The sequence below is a fragment of the Vicia villosa genome, linkage group LG5, assembly GCF_029867415.1.
Source record: "Vicia villosa cultivar HV-30 ecotype Madison, WI linkage group LG5, Vvil1.0, whole genome shotgun sequence".
In the NCBI taxonomy this organism is placed as follows: Eukaryota; Viridiplantae; Streptophyta; class Magnoliopsida; order Fabales; family Fabaceae; genus Vicia; species Vicia villosa.
This window is the reverse complement of record NC_081184.1, coordinates 131,070,942-131,091,629: the sequence shown is the minus strand read 5'-3', so window position 1 is coordinate 131,091,629 and position 20,688 is coordinate 131,070,942. Positions and strand designations below refer to the sequence as shown.

Genomic DNA, 20,688 nt, shown 5'->3' with positions numbered 1-20,688 from the left:
AATAAAATTAAGATAAACACTTAGATATTTTAGAGTTATTTAGATATACTCATAATTCCAGTGTATGTATGGTGTCATATCATCTTTAATATTAATTCGTTTAAAAAATAAATAAAATTTATTTTGAAGTATCAGTATTCAACAAACATTCAAAATAGCTAAAAAATTTCAATAAATAAAAAAATTGTAATGAAAGATAATACTAATAAACTTGTACTAGTATGAAATTGTCCTTTTCTCATAATAAGAAAGAATTGTAGATTAAGTTTACCAAGTAAAATAGTATTGTAGATTAAGAAACAGAACAAAAAACTCTAGTTCACAACTTCCCATGGTTTTTGTTTCATCTATTTCTTAACTTGTAAACTCTCTTCTCTTACATCTTTCCCAATAATTCTTCAAGTCATTAAGGTTAGGATGCTGCAGATTTCCAAGAAATTCACACCATTCTTTATTGTATTCTTCATAGCATTTTCTGTTGTTCTCATCATGCACTCAAAATCAAGTTTCTTTCTCTTTGAGGTGTTTACAAGTGACAAGATGCAATTTGTTGGAGAAAATAAAAATGCTCACAACATTAAAAATGTTACAACCAATGGAGGAACAGTTCAGAACATATCTGTTCACAACTTCAAAGGAGCCTATAACAATGTCGAAAATAACACCGCGTCAAAGGTAAGTAACAATTTTTTAAATCAAGTCACTCAGTTTTATATACTCAACTTTTTTTCTTATGTTTTTTGTGTTAGGCTATGGTCTAAAACTTACTCTATTTCCTTTATGGACTTGGCAAATTTAAGGTGGAAGAAAAGTTTGAAAATGGCTCATTGATAAGTTCCACAAATAACATAGAGAAATTTCTTGATGGACTTCTAGATTCTAGATTTGATGAACCATCATGCATGAGTAGGTATCATTCTCACTTATACCGCAAAGCTTCGTCTCATAAACCTTCTTCATATTTAATATCGAAACTACGAAACTATGAAGAAATTCATAGAAGGTGTGGACCTAATAGTAAAGCTTACCACAGAAGCATGACAAAGATTTTACATTCCAAGAGCATTAAAGATGATGCTGCTATGTGCAAATATCTTATTTGGAAACCAGCTAATGGTTTAGGGAACCAAATGGTTAGCATGGTTGCGACATTTCTATATGCTCTCCTCACAAATCGAGTGATGCTCGTAAGTTTCGGGAAAGACAAACAAGGTCTATTTTGCGAACCGTTTCTGAATTCCACTTGGCTATTACCAGAAAACTCTCCATTTTGGAATGAAAATCATGTTGAAACATATCAAAGCATGATAGAGAAGGAAAAAGCTAACAATAATTCAAATCTGGATTTGCCTTCAGCACTTTTTCTCAATCTACAATACCAAAAAAAAATTCATGAGAAGTTTTTTCATTGTGATGATAGTCAAGCTCTTCTCGTTAGGGTTCCTTTGTTGATTTTGCGATCAGATCAATACTTTGCACCTTCTCTTTTCATAACGCCTTTTTTCAACAACGAACTTGAGAAAATGTTCGTTGAAAAAGACACAGTTTTTCACCATTTGGGACGCTACCTCTTCCACCCTTCAAATTCAGCATGGAGACTAATCACAAATATCTATCAAAAACACTTGGCTAAAGCAGATGAGAAAATAGGCCTTCAGATAAGAGTTTATAAGCCTACCGCAACTCCACAGCAAGTAATTATGAATCTAGTTTTAAATTGCACACTAGAAAATAAGCTTCTTCCAAAAGTACTTGATATAAAAAGTTCATTCTCTTCTATTGGCAAAGACAGAGTGATTAAGAAGGTAGTTCTTGTGGCGTCTTTAAATCCACAATACGGTGAGAATTTAAAGACGATGTATATGAATAAATCAACAACGGTTACAGGTCAAGTAATAGAATTTTTTCAACCAAGTCATGAAGAGCAGCAAAAATTTTATGATAATGAGCATAATATGAAGGCTTGGGTTGATATGTACTTGCTAAGTTTATCTGATATATTGGTTACTACTTCTTTGTCTACTTTTGGATATGTTGCTCAAGGTTTGGGAAACTTGAGGCCTTGGATTCTTTATAAGGTAGTAACCAATAAAACTCATTATCCAGCTTGTGAAAGAGAGTTCTCAATGGAACCTTGTTATCATTCTCCTCCTAAGCATTTTTGTAGTGGTAAGCCTATAATTGAATTTTCTTCTTCTTTTCTCTATATGAGGGAATGTAAGGATTATGGTTTTGGTGTAAAGCTTGTTAATTAATGGTTTTAAATAGTTAGAGATGTTTCATGGCTATGTACTACTCTTTTAGATTTATTATGCAAAATTGAAAGTGCAAAATCCCTTACTGATATTGCAACTATGTGCTTCTTTTTTAGTTAGAATTAGAAACAGAACACAAATCTCTTGTTGACCGTTTTCTAAAAGCCTGGGTAATAGAGCCCATAAAAATATTGAATACTTGAAATTAAAAAAGTGATAATAAAATCCCTAAATTCACTATACACATTATCCAAAGAGAAATTGAAATCATCAAAAATGAAAGAAGAAAAAAACTTACACATGAACGAAGCAATGCTGATAGAATGGAAGAGAGGAGGCGATGATTCAATGCAGTGGCGGTGGTCGGTATGAAGAAGGAAAGCCGCCGGTCGCGAGCCTACAGCGGCAGTGGGCGACGAGCTTTCGTTCGTCGTTCTTGTTTCATCGTTGTTCGTATGCAATGGTGGACGGTGGTACTGGAACGAGAGACAGATAGTGATGAATCTGAGTTTTTAAAAATGGTGTGAAAGTGAAAACGCGAGAAGAATAAAAATGGTGCAAGGTATTGTTATCATAATGATATAGTGTTTTTTACTTATAAAAAAATACAAAAGGGTGTGTTTGGTAAAAAAATAGGAATTTTTCTTCACCCACCTCCTAACCTTCTTGCCAACCCCTGGTGAATTTACCACAATACCCTTTGTTTCGGAAGTTCATTTCCGAAACTGTACTTTTTTTCTTAAAAAAGGTGTTTTCGGAAATGTATCTCCGAAAACGTGTTTTTTTTAATATAAAATATTGATTTCGGAGATGCATCTCCGAAATAAAGTTACTTTTCAGAAAATGTGGTGTTTCGGAAGTTCATCTCCGAACGCACCCCCCTTGGAGAATTCGGAAATGAACCTCCGAAAATATGTCTGGACAGAATAAAATGAAAAACAACAACAATTCGCTTTATTTAATCGGGTGAATATTACAACGATAATATTACATAAAATTAAAGTTACATATATATTGTTGAACACGGGTAGGTGGGGATGAGAGAGTGGTGGGGAGAAAAAAAGGCTTCCAAATTTCAAAAGGTGTACTACAAGTAACAAATGACGGAGGAGGTGTAACCGGGGCCGGAACATATGACGGAGAAGGTGGATGTCCGGAGGAAGAAGAACCGGAGGTACGTCCACCGCGAGACAAAGGAGCCAATCAATGTAAGCTATAATTTATCATTAACATCAGGGGACGTCATTACAAAAAATTGAGAAAAAAATCTTATTATTTATAATCTTGATTTTTTAGAAATGACGTCCCCAGATGATAATGATAAACTATAGCTTACAATGATTGGCTCCTTTGTCTCGCGGTGGACGTACCTCCGGTTCTTCTTCCTCCGAACATCCACCTCCTCCGTCATATGTTCCGACCCCGGTTACACCTCCTCCGTCATTTGTTACTTACAGTAGTACGTATTTTTATTAACATGATAAATCCAATACAAAAACATTGTGCGATACAATCCGAAATCCGAACAAAACAAAACAAAACACGTCAAACAAAACAAAAACATGTTATTCTGCCCGACGAGCGTTACAAAATACACATCAAACAAAATAAAAACACGTTATTCTTCTCGACGAGCGAACTCCTCCGAATGAAGATAATTATACCAATCTTCATCCCATTCAGTATCAGAACCATCAGCGTTGATCACGCCTGAAGGCTGAGCCTGCGCGTCCGAGCCATGGACTCCCAGGGGACGAGAAGCAGAACCAGTCAAAAGCTTCTTCTTCTCCTTCACCTCCTTCACCTCCTTCACCTCCTTCACCTCTTTCACCTCCTTCTTTCCCTTAGCGCCCTCTTTAGAAGACGCAGTCCTGCGTGCTTGTTGGTTGTCTGACATGTTCCTGTAAACAGTTGAAATCGATTAATATGCGAGACAAAATAAAAAACAAAAAAATTTGAACTTCTGATACAATTCGGAAGTTCATTTCCGAAAACTGGGAAGGAGGTGTTTTCGGAAATGAACTTCCGAAACACCCCTGCGATGCACTTTTCTGCAACTTCCATGGCAGACCCCTAAACCAAACTTCAAACCAAATCAAAATGCTTCTAAACAACCTAAATACTACTAACAACCTAACCATATATCATTTATGCAATTAAAACCCTAAATAACATGCATTTCAATAATAGATCTAAAAATTTCAAAACTTACAAAGTGTTAGGATTGAGGGCTTTTGAATGTTGTTTAGCAGTGTGATTGGAGCCTTGATGCAGCTTTGGAATTCTATTTGCACAAATTTTCGTCTTTGCCACTTTTTGTTTTGATTTAGGGTAAATGATTGGGGGAGGGGGAGTGTTTTGATAAATCTGCAGAAATCGCAGTATTTCGGAAGTTCACTTCCAAAATAATGTTTTCGGAAATGAACTTCCGAAATAAGTCAATTTTTTCAAAAAAAAAACGCTTTCGGAAATGAACTTCCGAAGCAGGGGTATTTTGGTATTTTCGCTGGGGGTGACCCCCATAGGGAGGTGGCCAAAGAAATTTTCAAAAATAGTTGTTTAGTTTATAGTTTATGGTTGATGATTGATAGTTTATAGTTAATGGTTGAGATTGATAGCGGATAAATTAATTGAAATGTTTGATAAAATTCACTTTTCAACTAACTTAATCAAGTGGTTGCATGTGGAATTGGAGAGGGAATCAAGGTTAATCAATATCATCTTCATCAAGTTCTTACATGTGTGTGAAGCTTTGAAAACACTGGATTTGAGGAACCATGGTCAAGAATAAAGAACAAAGTTGTAATCATCTCTATTCTCATCAGCAAGTCGGAATTTTCTTTATTTTGAGGTGAGTTTCTAAGTAGAATTCGGGATAGGACTTGGGGCTGTTATCATGACAAAAGGGGTTAGGGTTGAGGGATCATTGTTGAAAATGTATCGTGCTTAAATTATTATTACTAAATATGTTTAAATTGTCATATAAGTTTATAAGCCATAAATTATAAGCTATAAGCTCAAAAATGTATCTAACCAAACACAGACTTTGAGTAAGTTTAGATCGGTGTGGTACGTAGGGGTGGGAATAGGTTAGACCGACTAACAAGAGCCTACGACCTAATCTACACAGGCTCAGGCTAGGTCAGGTTTTTTTAGTAGAAAAGGTCTAGGCTTTTTTATAAGTCTATTTAGTTAAAAATGTTAGGCTACAAGCCATAAAAAAAAAAGCATTTTATGTCTATCAGGCCGGTCTATTTAATTAAATAAGTATAAATTTATTATTATTATTATTATTATTATATTTTATTTGTACTTTGAAATAAAATACAAAAATAAATCTTAGTTATTTTGAAGAACGTATGAAGATAAGATGAAAAAAGCTTATGAGCAATGTCATTAGTTGTTTTCATAAGTTCTCTTAAACAAATAGTATCTCAAAATTTATGTTAATAGATAAACTTAAATAAATAAGTGCAAATAAGCATTTACTCTCATCGATATTTTACTTTGTTATTCGATTTAAGCATTAGTTGAATTGTTCATTTCAAAATGTTCAAATAAAATAGGTTTTTAAGTAAGCTAATAGGCCAAACAAGTCTTTGAAAAGGACAGACTCAAACCTAAAAATAAGTCTATGATAGGCCACAAGTCAGGCTTAGACTTTGTAATTTTTAACAGGTCAGACTCAGACTTGACAAAGCCTAACTCGACTCAGCCTATTTTCACCCCTAGTGGTATAGAATCTAATAGAATGGAATAGAGAGGTAACCAATGAGATTTTATTAAGATTTGTAAAATAATGGATGAAATGGAATATCATGGGATCTATTCCATTTCATTTCATTCAATTCAATTTTGTATTTTTTTTTCATCTAATTTGATGTGTATGTGATTAAATGAGATGTTTTTAATAAAATAACCAATAGAATTAGATATATATATATATATTATGTTTTGTTCCCTTATGTTCGATTCTACTCTGATTATATTCTATCAATCGAAAAATAACCTTAGTTTATTGGTATGCTTGCATAATTTCGACAACATATGTCAAAAGAATTTTAATATAGAGTTTAAAGGTAGTACTGCACGAGTAGTGTAAATTAATATTACAAATGCAACCAATCAAAATCTTTATACTTGTAATGTCATATCAATATTTTAAAATTAAAATGTGTTTTAATTGAATATATATTTTTTTTATTGATTGACAGTGTAAAAATATTTTACAGAGTTTGTACATATTTTTTTTCTCTTTAATATATCATATATATATAAGTATATTTTTAATGATATAGATTATGATTTTGTTTAAATGAATTATAATTATTCTATTTTTTAAATTTAGAATACATAAATTTTTTATGAAAACTTTAGTACTAGATAGAATAAGGATTTTTTTTGGCTTAATACCCTTTTTGGTCTCGTACCTATGTCTGTGCGTCCATTTTAGTCCTCTTCTGTTTAAAAGTTTCAAGTTGGTCACTTACGTTATTAAAATGGTACCACATTTGTCCTGATTGTTAAAAACGTTAAATTATTATTTTATTATTTATAATGTAATTTGTTTTTTTAAATATAAATATGGTGGCGGAGCAGGATACCCAAACCCAATTTAAATTCGTTTTACACGAATTTAGGTTTTAATTAGCCATCTCCATTATGAATCGAGGCGGAAAACAAAAATTATTTAAAAATTGGAGTTTGAATTTGAATTCGGGAGATAAAAATTGTTCCCGATCCACTCCAATACCATGCCTACTAAGGCGTGCAAATAAAATCCACCTTTTATTCTATTAAGGTGTGTTTGGTAAAGAGAAGAAAGTGTAAAGAGAGAAATAAATGAGAAAAAATGTGAAAAGAGAGAAATAGATGAGAAATAGAGTAGATTTAATATATTAATTAGAATCAGAGAAAAGAGAAAGAAATAGAAGAGAAAGAAGTATGTTTAATATTTGAAAAGACTTAAATGTCCTTGTACTAAAAATATGCAATTTTATTATTGTAGTAATTTAATTTGATATATAAATTAGTTTAATTTTTTATTATTTCAATTCATAAATAAAAATATTTCTTTTTACATAAAAAATAAGTTTATGTTTAATAATTGTTAAAATGTTTTAATTTAGCCAAATTAATTCATTATTTAACATAAAACTAATTATATAAGCTTAATTTTATTAATTATATTAATTTTATATAACTAAATTATGACACTGTTTTTAGAAAGCTAATAAATTAATTTAATTAAATTTATAAAACACAGTTATATGTAAGAAAAAGCTTTATATAAAAAAAATGACTTTATATTAATCATTTATTTAAAAGGCTAAATTTGAAAGAAAAAAAAAAACCTAAAATTACATGATCTAGCTCTCCATTTCTTCGCTCACGAGGAGAGAAAGAGTTTTTATGTGGGGATCAACATATTTTAGTCTCTCTATCTATTTCTTTGCTCACCAACATGTTCGATATGACACTTCTCTCTATTTTCTTCCCTCCTAACTTCTCTCCTCTCTTTTTCTTGCCAAACAAATAGACCCTTAAAGCAGTATAAATTTGTGACTTATGTGTTTCTATGACAAAAATAAAAAGAAAAATATAATAAAGATAAATAGAAATAGAAAGTAGCTAAAATGTATATATACATGAGGAGGAATCAAATTACACCTGAAAAATTATATTACAAGTTACACTTGCTACATATATATAATTTAAGAGAAAAAGGAATATGCACTGACAGTGTACAATATTTTTACACTGTCAACAAATCACAACCATGCATCCAATTAAAACACAATTTTAATTTAAAAAAATTAATATGACATGGCAAGTGTAGGGATTTTGATTGGATGTATGTGTAAAGTTTGTTTATATTGTCAGTGCACTACCTTTAAACTCATAATTTAATATGATATTTCATATTTATATAAATAAATTGAAGATTTATAAAAATTTAAATTAAATCGATAGTAATATAAATAAATCAAAAAAAAAATATTAGTGAGCAGAACTCATCTTAATTTATATGAGTATGTGACTAAAGGGTTCAAGAATTTTTACACTTTTGCAATTTCACTTGGTGTATAGCATTCAAATATAATAACTTTATTTAAAACTTTTTCGGACCATACATAGGGTATAAAGGAGAAAATAAACTTAAAATATTTATATATTATTGAGATGCTGGATTTGATCTGTTGACTATTTGATTTAAGAGTTTAATGATAGTGTAAAATTATTTTACATTGTTATCTAATAGAAAATTATTAAAATATGTCATGTCATTAATTTTTTTTCAAAATAAACGAGTGATTTAATTGAATAAATGATTGTGATTGTTTAATAGTATAAAATATTTTACACTTGCATCACCTCTTTTCTTTTGATTTAATAGTTAGTGCAAAAATATATACTGTGATTAAAATCTTCTACTAAAGAGACTTTCAAGATTTATTATCCTTTACCTATTACGTTTCAAATAATTAACTCACCTAAAACTTTTAAATTAGTGCAGTAACCAAATGATTCACTAAATCTATTGAAGTTGGATTCAAAAAGAAGAGATGTTCCACTAAAAAAGAAAAAGAGAAGAAGCACATGCAAATGTTATGTCGTCTCAAAATATGCTCCATTATTTAGTGTAACATAACATTATGAAATATGTGATTGAGATTAAGTGACTGAAAATCTTTAATTAGTCCCACTTTATCAAACTCTATATTTCTAAAACCTTTTTCGAAAACAAGAGAATTAAGACAGAAAATATTATAGTGATCTGCAAATCGTAGCTAAACTGTCAAAAATAATTAATATTGTTAAATTAAACATTAACATTAAAATTCGAACGTTAATCATACAGTTGTATATCTGAGTTTCTAATGATTATCACCTCTTTATCTGCCCATAAAATAACATATAGTGACATGGCCCAAGAATGGATTGCATGGGATCCTTGGGGGACAAGATATATAGATGATGTATAAAGGCAAATGCATGGCTTATGATTGTTTGAGGATATGTTGAGTCACTTCAGTACAGTTTCTTTTTTAGTGACAAAAACACGATAATCTGGTTGGCCATGCTTTGTTTATCCATGAATAGAGCAACATGTCAATAAGGATCATGGGGACCCTCTCATCTAGTGAGGATGTCACTTAGTAATAGTATTACTTTGTAACGTGGGAAGAAATCTATTGGCTAGTGGCCTTGAGCATTTGAGATGTCCCTCTGCTGCCTTTCTAATAAAACATACAATTGTGGTGGTGTTTTTTATTATTATTGGAATCTAGTGAAAGTAACCTTCTACACTTTGCTTCAACAAGTTGAAGATTCTATAGAAGAGAGGACAACAGGGACCTCTTTAGATTAGTAGGCCTACAAACAAATTATTTTTGAAAGAAAAGGACCTCTAGCTAAAAAGCAATAGAAATTTCTCAAAAGTCAAATCCATTATCATGCTATTATATAATTTATATCAAAACCAAATAAATCCTTCATGCCTTGCAACATCTCTAAGATATACCAAATAAATATATTTGGAAAAGTATATAGAGAAAAGTCATGGTTATATGTTTGATACTCAAAATAGTCAATATGCATTTTAAATTTTCTTATCTCATGACAATTGGTGTGAATAATTCGTGTTGGCGATTAATTATTTTCAAGGAATTGAGTTTATATATTATAGTTTTATTAACTCAAACCAAAAAAAAATTATGGATGGCGGGTGTCTCCTCTAACTTGTGGGAGAGTTTGTTAGAGTTGGTCTCTCATTTGTTTGTCACTCGCGACTTAGCTTCGATTGTGTGGTATAGGATTTTTAAGTAACTGGTGGTTCTCCTCATTAAGATTATTTGAGTCTTAATTTTTTCCTCTTTAGGCGATAGGTCTTAATTTTTCTCTCTCTTTAGGCGATAGGACTAAATTTAGAGGCGAGTTTGCTATAATTGGCATTCATCTGTTTGGACTATTTGGACTGTGTGCAATAATATATTTTCTTTGGAAGAAAAGAGAGCCAAAGTGCAAAGAGAAAAGACTACGTAGAAATCAATCTAGGAGTAGAGACTTCAATTCAATCAGCTAATAAAAGAAGAGAAATTTAAGTAGAAACTCACTCATAAGTTATCATTAGGACCTAGATCACACTCCAGTTGGCAAGTACATTTGCACAAATATTCAACTCATTGTAAATTTGACAAACCCACATCTTCCTTTCTATTTTGAGCCATTGTTAAATTTGTTGTACCAATCGCATTCCAATTATATTACCCTATCCAGGATTCAAAATGTTTTAACAACAAAATTCACACATAATGGATGTTATATCCCTTCAACTGACACAATTTTAAAACTAATTTGTATCATTGGATGATAAAATTTTGATTTATGATTTAGGGAATGTACCAGTTTATAAATTTGAATTCGAAAATATTACTAGATTGTCACACGCATCATAACATGACCAAGATTCATCGTCCAACTCAAGAATTAGTTTTAAGTAAAATTTATAAAATGATTCATTTAAAACTAAATAACATAAAATTATAGAAAATGATCAGAGTTGAGAAAGTGTGCTAGAATTAAATTTCATTAATTAATCATCTAAAGTATTATGATCGATTTTATGATTTCAATTTTTCTAAGCATATCTCCATGTATCACTTGACATACATTTTTTTTCTTGACAAACGACGTGAGTATTGTGATACAAGTGTGAGTTAGAAGTTTCACATTGTTTCGAAAAGTGAAGGTTGATTAATATATAAGTGAAAAAGATTTGTAAACTCGATACCTTAAGATTCAGGTGAAGATGTGATGTCTCTCTCACTTATGTGGTTTCTCTTGACCCAATGTGGATATCCCCTCATGACTCATCTAAATAGTGTTCACCCCCCTGCCAAATAAGCGAGATTCGGTTTTCCCCCTTATTAAAAAAAAATTTAGCCTTGGCCCCTTAGAAAACAAGATTCTGTTTCCAGGAACCCCCTATCACCTGTTTGGCTGACTGGGTGTGGTGAGTTGGCGCTGAATCTGTTGAGGTGGCACAGAATCTTCATTGTTTGCTTAGGTGGCGTGGATAGGTTGCAAAAATCCCAATTAATTGATTTGCAAAACCTGGGATTCGAACCCAGGTCTTAAAGCATATGGGGTGAACCTCCAACCATTGAGCCATTCACGTTTTTCATACTTTTACTTACAATTAAAACCTTAAAATTTAGACTTTTTTTATAAACTAACATATTAATGTTTATTAACATTTTAATGTTATATATATATATATATATAAAAAAAATAAAAACGCTTATAATATAATAAAATAAAAATGTTAAAAAACGTTAAAATATTAATAAAAATATATAGATTTAATAAAAAAAGCTGTACATACAAAAACTTTTTAACATTTTATAAATATTTAAAAACGTTAATAAAAATAAATTTATAAAAACGTTAATAAATATTTTTAACATTTTATAAATATTAACTTTTTAACATTTTACAAATATTAATATTATTTTATAATAACTTTAAAAAGCTGTACATATTATTTTAATATTATTTTAAAATAAAAATGTAAATAAAAACGTTAATAAAAATGTTTTATAATTTTTTTAACATTTTAAAAAAACTGGGCAATTAAAATAGATATTAAAATATTTAAATAGTTATTAAAATATTTAAATGTATTTTATATAATTATATTTTTTAAATAATTTTAATTAACATTTTGTTTTTATAATTATATAATTATTAAAAAAAACATTAAAATATTTAAAATACATTTATATAATTATATAAAAAAACGTTAAAATATTTTAAATACATTTAAACATAATTATAAAAAAAGTTAATTAAAAACGTTAATTAAATATTTTATAAAAAAATTTTATTAACGTTTTTATTTACAGCTTTTTTATAATAAAATTTTATAATTATATAATTATTAAATATATTATATAACATTTTATATTATATAATTATTTACAGCTTTTTATAATTATTAAATATATTATATAATTATTAAATATATTATAATAAAAAATTTTATTAACGTTTTTATTTACAGCTTTTTATAATAACATTTTATAATTATATAATTATTAAATATATTATATAACATTTTATATTATATAATTATTTACAGCTTTTTATAATTATTAAATAAATTATACAATTATTTACAGCTTTTTATAATAACATTTTATAAAAACGTTAATATATTATATAATTATTAAATAATACAGTTTTTTTAATAACAGCTTTTTATAATTATATAATTATTAAATAATACAGCTTTTTTAAAAACGTTATTAAATGTATTATTTAATAATTATATTTAAAAAAACGTTTTAATTTACATAAATTTAAATATTTTATAATAATTAAATAATACATTTATATAATTATTTAAATAATACGTTAATTACCTATTTTATAAAAAAAACGTAAATTAAAATACTTTTAAACATTTTATAATTATTTAATTATTAAATAATACAGCTTTTTTAATTTATATATTATTGAAAAAGTTAATCAAAAAACTAATTAATATGTACATCTTTTTTAATTTACATATTGAAAAAGAATGGTGTATTATTATATAGAACTGTTTTGCCATTATAAACAACAAAGTATGCATGGTTTGGTGGTAAGCTTGCAAGTTTGTAACTTTAGTGACCTGGGTTCGAAACCCAGGTTTTGCAAGTTTTATTATTTGTAATTTTGCAAGCTTTCCAAAACCATGCACAGTCAGCAAGATTCCAAGCCCAGTCAGCAAGATTCCCTTCGCCCAGTCAGCCAAACAGGTGATAGGGGGTTCCTGGAAACAGAATCTTGTTTTCTAAGGGGCCAAGGCTAAATTTTTTTTTAATAAGGGGGAAAACCGAATCTCGCTTATTTGGCAGGGGGGTGAACACTATTTAACCCATTAATTAATTCAATAAAATTACGATTTGATAGTGAACGTATGGATTTTATAAATCAAAAGATTAATTTCAAAATTTATTTTTAAAAAAATATTAAGTACGAAAAATAATAATATCTATATACCAAAAATAAATTTTCATCTAAACCAAAAACATTTACAATAAAATCATAATGACTACATCTAATTAAAAACAAAAATTAACTACTCATGATAGTAGCTTTACACAATATTAAAATATTAAAATAAGGTAAGTAGCATCTAAGCTTGAATTTTTAAAGATAATAGACTCCACCTTTATTCCCTCCCTAGTTTTTCTACGTGTTCCCAGATTTGGATTATCGGTTGTTTTTGTCGTCTTATGCTATTAACATGAATGTTGAAAGTTATTTGCAGATTCATCCTTTTTATTTTTAGCGATTTTTAATTTGTATTGCCACAATATACTATATATCAATTAAAATGAATGAATTTTTAATATATATATATATATATATATATATATATATATATATATATATATATATATATATATATATCATAATTAGTAAATAATAATTCACTTTAATTTTAATACAAAGGTAAAAAATTCTAATAGATATATTTTTCATAATTCTACTATAAATATGTATAAATTGTGTTAGTGTAATACCAATGTTTTTTACACAATATTAAATTGTAATTTTATGTAGTTTTACTGTATGTTTTTGTATCATTTTATTTTTATAATATTAAATTTTGTATCATTTTATTTTTATAATATTAAAAATTTTATTGAAATAATTCTTGTGCAACTTTAATAATAAATATTTTTATATATTTAAATTAAATTAAATTAAAGTTATATATATATATATATATATATATATATATATATATATATATATATATATATATATATATATATGATGAATACTTTTGTATCATTTTTATCGTTGGATTATTTATAACCAACTATTATTGAAGTAAAAATAAATTAGATTAATTAAATATTTTTTAAATTCTACATGATAATTTGATCCTACAAAAATAATTTAGAGTCTCTTTGGTAAGACAGATTTTTTAGTTTATTGTTTATAAGCTCAAATGATAATTTAGACTCGTTTAGTAACTTTTTTTCATCGTTAGTTTATTTTTCATATGTTATTTCAAATAGCATTTTAGTTTATAGTTTATAGCTTATTATTTTTTCTTTCTATTTTATCCTTATTATTTTAACAAAACCCCGTTGTTATCCTTTATAATTTATTTTAATTAAAAATGAAATTATTGTTTTAAATATCTTTTTACCTTTACAAGTTATTGAATCGTTAATTTTATTAAACATTTCAATTAGTTTATCAGCTATCAGTTTCAACCATCAGCTGTAAGCTGTAAGTTATTAGTCTTCAGTCATCAACTATAAACTAACTTATCAGTCAACTGTTATTTTTACCAAACTAACCCTTAGTCGATCGAATTTAATTTGTTATAATTCAACCATTAAAGATCTTCTAAGCACTATAGATTTAGTTTTGAGACCATAAAGACGTGCTCTTTTCTTAACAAAGAAATAGGGAGGGTGTACCACTATTCCCACGTAACTTATCTTTGGATTTTTTTTTTTTGTGTGTATTGATTCTATATTATTTATTATTAATAAATTAATCTTTGAATAAAATAGGAGGGTGTATGTATAGTAATAAGTGCTGGTGTAAATAACATTTCACTAATTATGATCAATTGTTAAAAATCATTGGGCGTGTGAGTGAGTGGCTTGATGTTTAAGGAATTCTTTCCCGTAATCCACTAAATAAAAGTGATTAAGGATGTTTTTGTTTATTTTATATATTAACCGACACTAATTATGTGTAATATTTTAGCAATTTTATGATACGATAAGATTTCCCAACATTTTCATGTAGGATAACACATACTTTTCACACGTCACTTCACTGTCTTTTTACATAAAAAAACCAAATCAGTTATTTATTTAAATTCCAATTAAATTTCTATGCATTTACATATTTTGTGGTAAAAGTGATTTTTTTTTCTATTCTTAAAAGTGGGGGATTTGTACGATAGTTAAAAGAAAAACATTTCAATTTGAAAAAACCACATTTGATATCCGTAAATATGTAATATTTGTCGATATTAATTTTTTTTCTTCAATCAATAGGTTCAATACGATGTTGTCTCTCTTAAAATAATATATGTCGTTGTTTTTAAGAGAATTGATTATGTTATCAAAAATCTAATTGGATGTTTCGCTGAAAATTTTGGCAAAATTTTTGCTTTAAATGCAGAGCTCATCGGTGTCATGAGGGCAATTGAAGAAGCTTCTAATAAGAATTGGAACAATTTGTAGGTAGAGACTGACTCTTCACTTGTTATGCAGGACTACAACAATCTAAACATTGTTCCTTCATCCTTAAGGAATAGGTGACTCAATTGTATATATAACACCAATACTATGTCATTTGTTATTTCTCACATATATAGAGAAGGAAACTACTGTGTAGACAAATTAACTTCATTAGGTCTTTCCATTTAAAGTTTTGTTTGGTGGAATAAAGCTCTTGTGTCTATTTTTGACGATTTAGTTCGTAATAAACTTGGTTTTCTTTATTTCCGTTTAGCCTAAACCCTGAGGGTTCCGGTCCATGTCCCCCTCTTTTTTGTAACTTTCTTTCTTCTTTAATATATATTTTGCTTTTTATCAAAAATAAAAATATAGTGATACAGTTTATTATTTGTTTATCTTTTATTTATGTATAATTTGTATTATATTAAAAAAATAAAAAAAGTAATTCAAAAAATTTAAATTGAAAAAATACCTTTATTTTAATGGCTATGTTATGAAATACGAAGAAAGAGAAAAATATTAAAGAAAAAGATATAAAATTTTGTGTTGTCTTATTCTCAAGTATTACCACTTTACAATATAGGATAGATACTATTTATAAGACACGACTAATTTTTAAAGCCGAAGCGGTTAGTGTTTCCGACATTGTTGAGAAGGTTAAGTTGATTTCTTGGCAGTGAAATATGATGGACAACAAATCTATTGCACCTTATAGTTTTTTCTTCTGGAATCAACATCCTTTGGACTTCTTATGACGTTCGGGGATGATTTTAATATAATTCGGGTGAGTATCGCTTATACTCTTTTTTAATGAAAATCTCATGGCCTATCAAAACAAACTAATTTATTTTATTTTGGTGTAGTCCAACAAGAAATTAGGAAATGAAAAAGCATTTGGCATAGAGGTTGGGTTTGGGGGAAGTGGGTCCTTCCTTATGTGCATTGGAGATTTGATATGATATTAAATTGAATCGTGTTTCCAATTCAAGTTTGAAATGTTTGGTTTGCTTTTGTCAAATCTCAATTATCAATCAAATCAACCAACCGAAATAGAGAGTGGCAGTTTTTTCCTCTAACGGTCGATGGACTTATCCAATAAACTGTTTCCATTTTGCTTTGACCATGAAATGAAATGCATCACTTTCTCCTAGACGGCTCGTTTAATCTTTCATTGATTTTGTCCAACCACCTAACTACCTTGAATTCTTTTTTATGGCCTGCAATCATTCTATACTTTCAACCGCACTCTTCAACACTCATGCAACTAGTACTAATTTGTAACTAATAAAAATTCTTGTTATACAAGAAGTAACTAACTACTTATCATATTCCTAGCAAATTCTCTCCTAACATGTAAGTATATTATACAAAGAACACTTAAGTTTATCACAACAAACAAGCAAATCAATCTAATCTAGACAAATTACTTATGTTACACTTCTACATTAGCTTCAAAGGCTTTGTAAAAGTTAATCTTGTGAATTGCAATTAATTAACTCAACAATTTCTTCTCTATCTATGAGGAGGTGATATCTCACATATATGTTTGCACATATAATGCATAATTATTTTTTTTAACAATTCGATGGAGGAGATATTGTCTGAAAAGATCATATAGATCACATGAGTCGTGAATTACTATTCAAGTCGGTCCTAGATGGACTTCGAGTTATCCGGGTCTAAACGAGATTTTTTATTTAAAAAAACTAAAATAAAAACTTCAAAAAATATTTATTACAAAAATTAAATAATTTTAAACATAATACGTTTTTAAATACTATATCATCTCTTATAAATATTATAATATGTTTCTAAATTAAAATATGTCTAAATTGTATAAAATAATATTTCAATATTTAACATAAGAGAAAAACTAGTATAATACGATGAAATAATGTTGATTATATTAATATTTAAAAGAGAAAGATTGAATAGAATAGAGATAAAATTTATTAAGGTGAGAAAAATCAATGTGCTATTTTGGATTAAGACAATATAAATATTAATATTTTTTTAAAATTTTATAATTATGCAGGCCTAATGGGCAGTGGCGGAGCCAGTGTCCGGCCAAGTAGGGCAGCTGCCCAGGCTTCGCTCGGCCACGCTTCATCATCCCGTGTCGGAGATCTGCCATGGCCATCCTCCACCACACCATACCGCAAAAAGACGCACGTCGCGGCTCCATTTTTGTCGTTCAGGTTTCCGTTCTTCTTTTTATTCTATTTCAGTTCAATTCTCGCTAAAACATTGTTGTTGTGTTGTTATTTGTTGTCATTAAAGGTTTTGGATGACGAATTGATGGAGAACGGGTGCCAAATATGTCATTTTACGCTATGCACACAAAGTGTTTAGTAAAAATTCTGAACCGAGATTCTTCTTCCTTTATCTTGCTTTTGCTTTGTTGGATTCTTCTTCCTTCATTTATATGACCTTGCATAAAGCCTATTGCATAATTTTCAAACTGAGTGTCCCACGCAGGTTATGAGGAAACGTGCAAAGATAGATGCAGTCAAATGTTGAGAGAATAGAGACTTAATATTAGCTCTGTATATTTAATCCTATAGCAATGACAATAATTTTGCTCTTTTAAAAATGTTAACAATACTTAATTATTACTACATTGTTGAATCTAGTGTAGCAGTACCAGAGGGTGGAGTGATACATTGTATGGTTAAAAACAACAACCTTTATAATTTTACTTAATCAAGCTGCATAAATTTAGAACCAAGAACAACATAGCTTCTTCAATTTGTTCCATTTATTTATGTTGCATATTGTACATACTAACAAAGTAGTGGATGTGGAACACAAGATTTCAAGCTACAATCAAAACAATAAGAAAACATTACAAAGCTTACTGCATTGTACTTTGTCAAACTTCTTATGTATCTTATGAAGAATACACAAAGATGCAATCAAATTATGATCAAATCCTTTTAATATTTGCTTCTCTAAAGATTATTTTGGTACTCAATAAGTAGATTTTGTGAAGACTTAGCTTTACCTAAATGTATGCATTTTGATATATTTACAAATTGAAGAAGCTGTGTTGTTCTTGGTTCTAAATTTATGCAGCTTGATTGAGTAAAATAATATGTGATATATGTGGAATTGAGTATATGTATGCATCATATACCTCAAATGAAAGAAGTATTTGTTTCACTCTCAAATGGAAAAGTAAGTTTATAAGATAAACATGTTGTTACGATTCATCAAAAAAATTATGTCAAATATTGTCTCGGTAGAAAATTATGAAGTTAGTGAAAACTTGCCCAAGCTTAATAATTTTTCTGGCTGTGCCACTGCTAATGGGCTACCCACGGTCCATATGGGCTAGCCCTAATGGGTAGTGGGATTTTTCAGGGCTGGACTAAAAAAGCCTTGAAAATATGGGCTCTATATTTAAGGCCCAAGCCCAATGATTTTTCGGGCCGAGCCATATGGGCTAGCCCATTTTTACAGCTCAAATCTTAACCCTAAATTTACGCGCTCCTCTTAAATAAGTGAGACAAATGGACTATTCATATTAGGAATTTTCTCTACTTAGGAAGGGAGCCCAAACCTAACGAATCTCCCCCCACAACTATGTGGAGGAAATCATCAAACTGGCGATATCACAACAAGCTTCAAATTTTCCTCTTGGTAACGTTTTAGTCATCATATCATAACCATTATCATTTGTATGAAATTTAGCTAAATCTAACAACTTAGCATCCAAAACAACATGTATCCAATGATATCACACATCCATGTGTTTGTTCCTATTATGAAAAGTCGGATTCTTATCAAGATGAATAGCGTTTTGACTATCAACAAATAACACATATTTGTTTTGAATAAAACCAAGCTCCTGCAAAAAAATTCTTCAACCCTAATAACTTTTTGCATGCGATTTGAATTATTGTGGATAGATTGACGAAATCAGCTCACTTTATTCCGAAAATAATGGATTATCCGGTGGAGAGGCTTGCAAAGCTTTATGTTGAGAGAATTGTTTGTTTGTATGGTATTCATTCTAGTATTATTTCATATAGAGATCCGAGATTTACCTCTAGATTTTGGGAAGGTTTGCAAAGTGCTTTGGGTACTAAGTTGCGTTTGAGTTCAGCTTATCATCCACAAACTGATGGTCAGACAGAGAAGACGATTCAGTCTCTTGAGGGTATTTTGAGAGCTTGTTTTTGAACAAGGTCATATTTGGGAAAATTATTTTTCTTTGATTGAGTTCACTTATAATAACAATTTCTATTCGAGTATTGGGATGGCACCTTTTGAGGTTTTGTATGGTAGGAGGTGTAGGACGCCTTTATGTTGGTACGAGTCAGGAGAGAGTGATGTGGTTGGACTTAAGATAATTCAAGAGACTGCGGATAAGATTAAGATGATTTTGGAGAAGATGAAGGCTTCTCCAAGTCGTCGGAAGAGTTATCATGATAAGAGGAGGAAAGCGCTAAAATTTTAGGTTGGAGACGATATGTTTCTTAGAGTTACTTCGGTAACGGGTGTTGGAAGAGCATTGAAGTTGCATAATTTGACGCCGCGTTTTATTAGACCTTATGAGATCTTGAAGAGAGTATGAGAGGTAGCTTATCAGATCGATATGACGCCGTCACTTGCTAACCTGCACGATGTGTTTCATGTGTCTCAGTTGAGGAGGTACATTGTGGATCTTTCGCATGTAGTCCAAGTAGCTGATGTGCAAGTGAGGGATAACCTTACTTTGGAGAAATTACCTATGAGGATTGAAGAATGAGAGTTGAAACAACTTTGTGGCAAAGAGATTTGTTTGGTGGAGGTGGCTTGGGGAGGACCGGGCAGGTGGGAACGTGACTTGGGAACTCGAGAGTAAGATGAGATATTCTTATTCTGAGTTACTCATTCAAGGTATATTTTTGAGGACGCAAATCTTTTAAGTGGGGGAGAGTTGTAACTTCCTGTTTTTTAATAGTTATTATTTTAATTATTATTTTGTTAACTGTTTAGTTTATTAATTATTATGAAGTATAATGATTAATTATATTTATGTTTTGTGAATTATTTGGGTTATGTGTGGTTTTGGTTAGAAGTGAGAAAATGACTAATTGGACCTATGTTGGATTAGTATTAGAAATAACAGGGTGTTATTGTTAAGCCCATTAGAGAACTAAAAAGTTAGTGAGTTTTTC

The 20,688-nt window shown here is 29.3% G+C and overlaps 1 protein-coding gene across 1 annotated transcript; it reads left to right on the top strand.

Annotated features, from left to right (window-relative positions):
- Positions 1-417: 417 nt before the first annotated feature.
- On the top strand, positions 418-2,320 carry LOC131607368 (fucosyltransferase 2-like). The gene is made up of 2 exons (XM_058879383.1): positions 418-675; positions 801-2,320. The coding sequence occupies exons 1-2, from the start codon at positions 418-420 to the stop codon at positions 2,253-2,255; spliced, it is 1,713 nt and encodes a 570-aa protein (XP_058735366.1). The 3' UTR covers positions 2,256-2,320.
- The last annotated feature ends 18,368 nt before the right edge of the window (positions 2,321-20,688 follow it).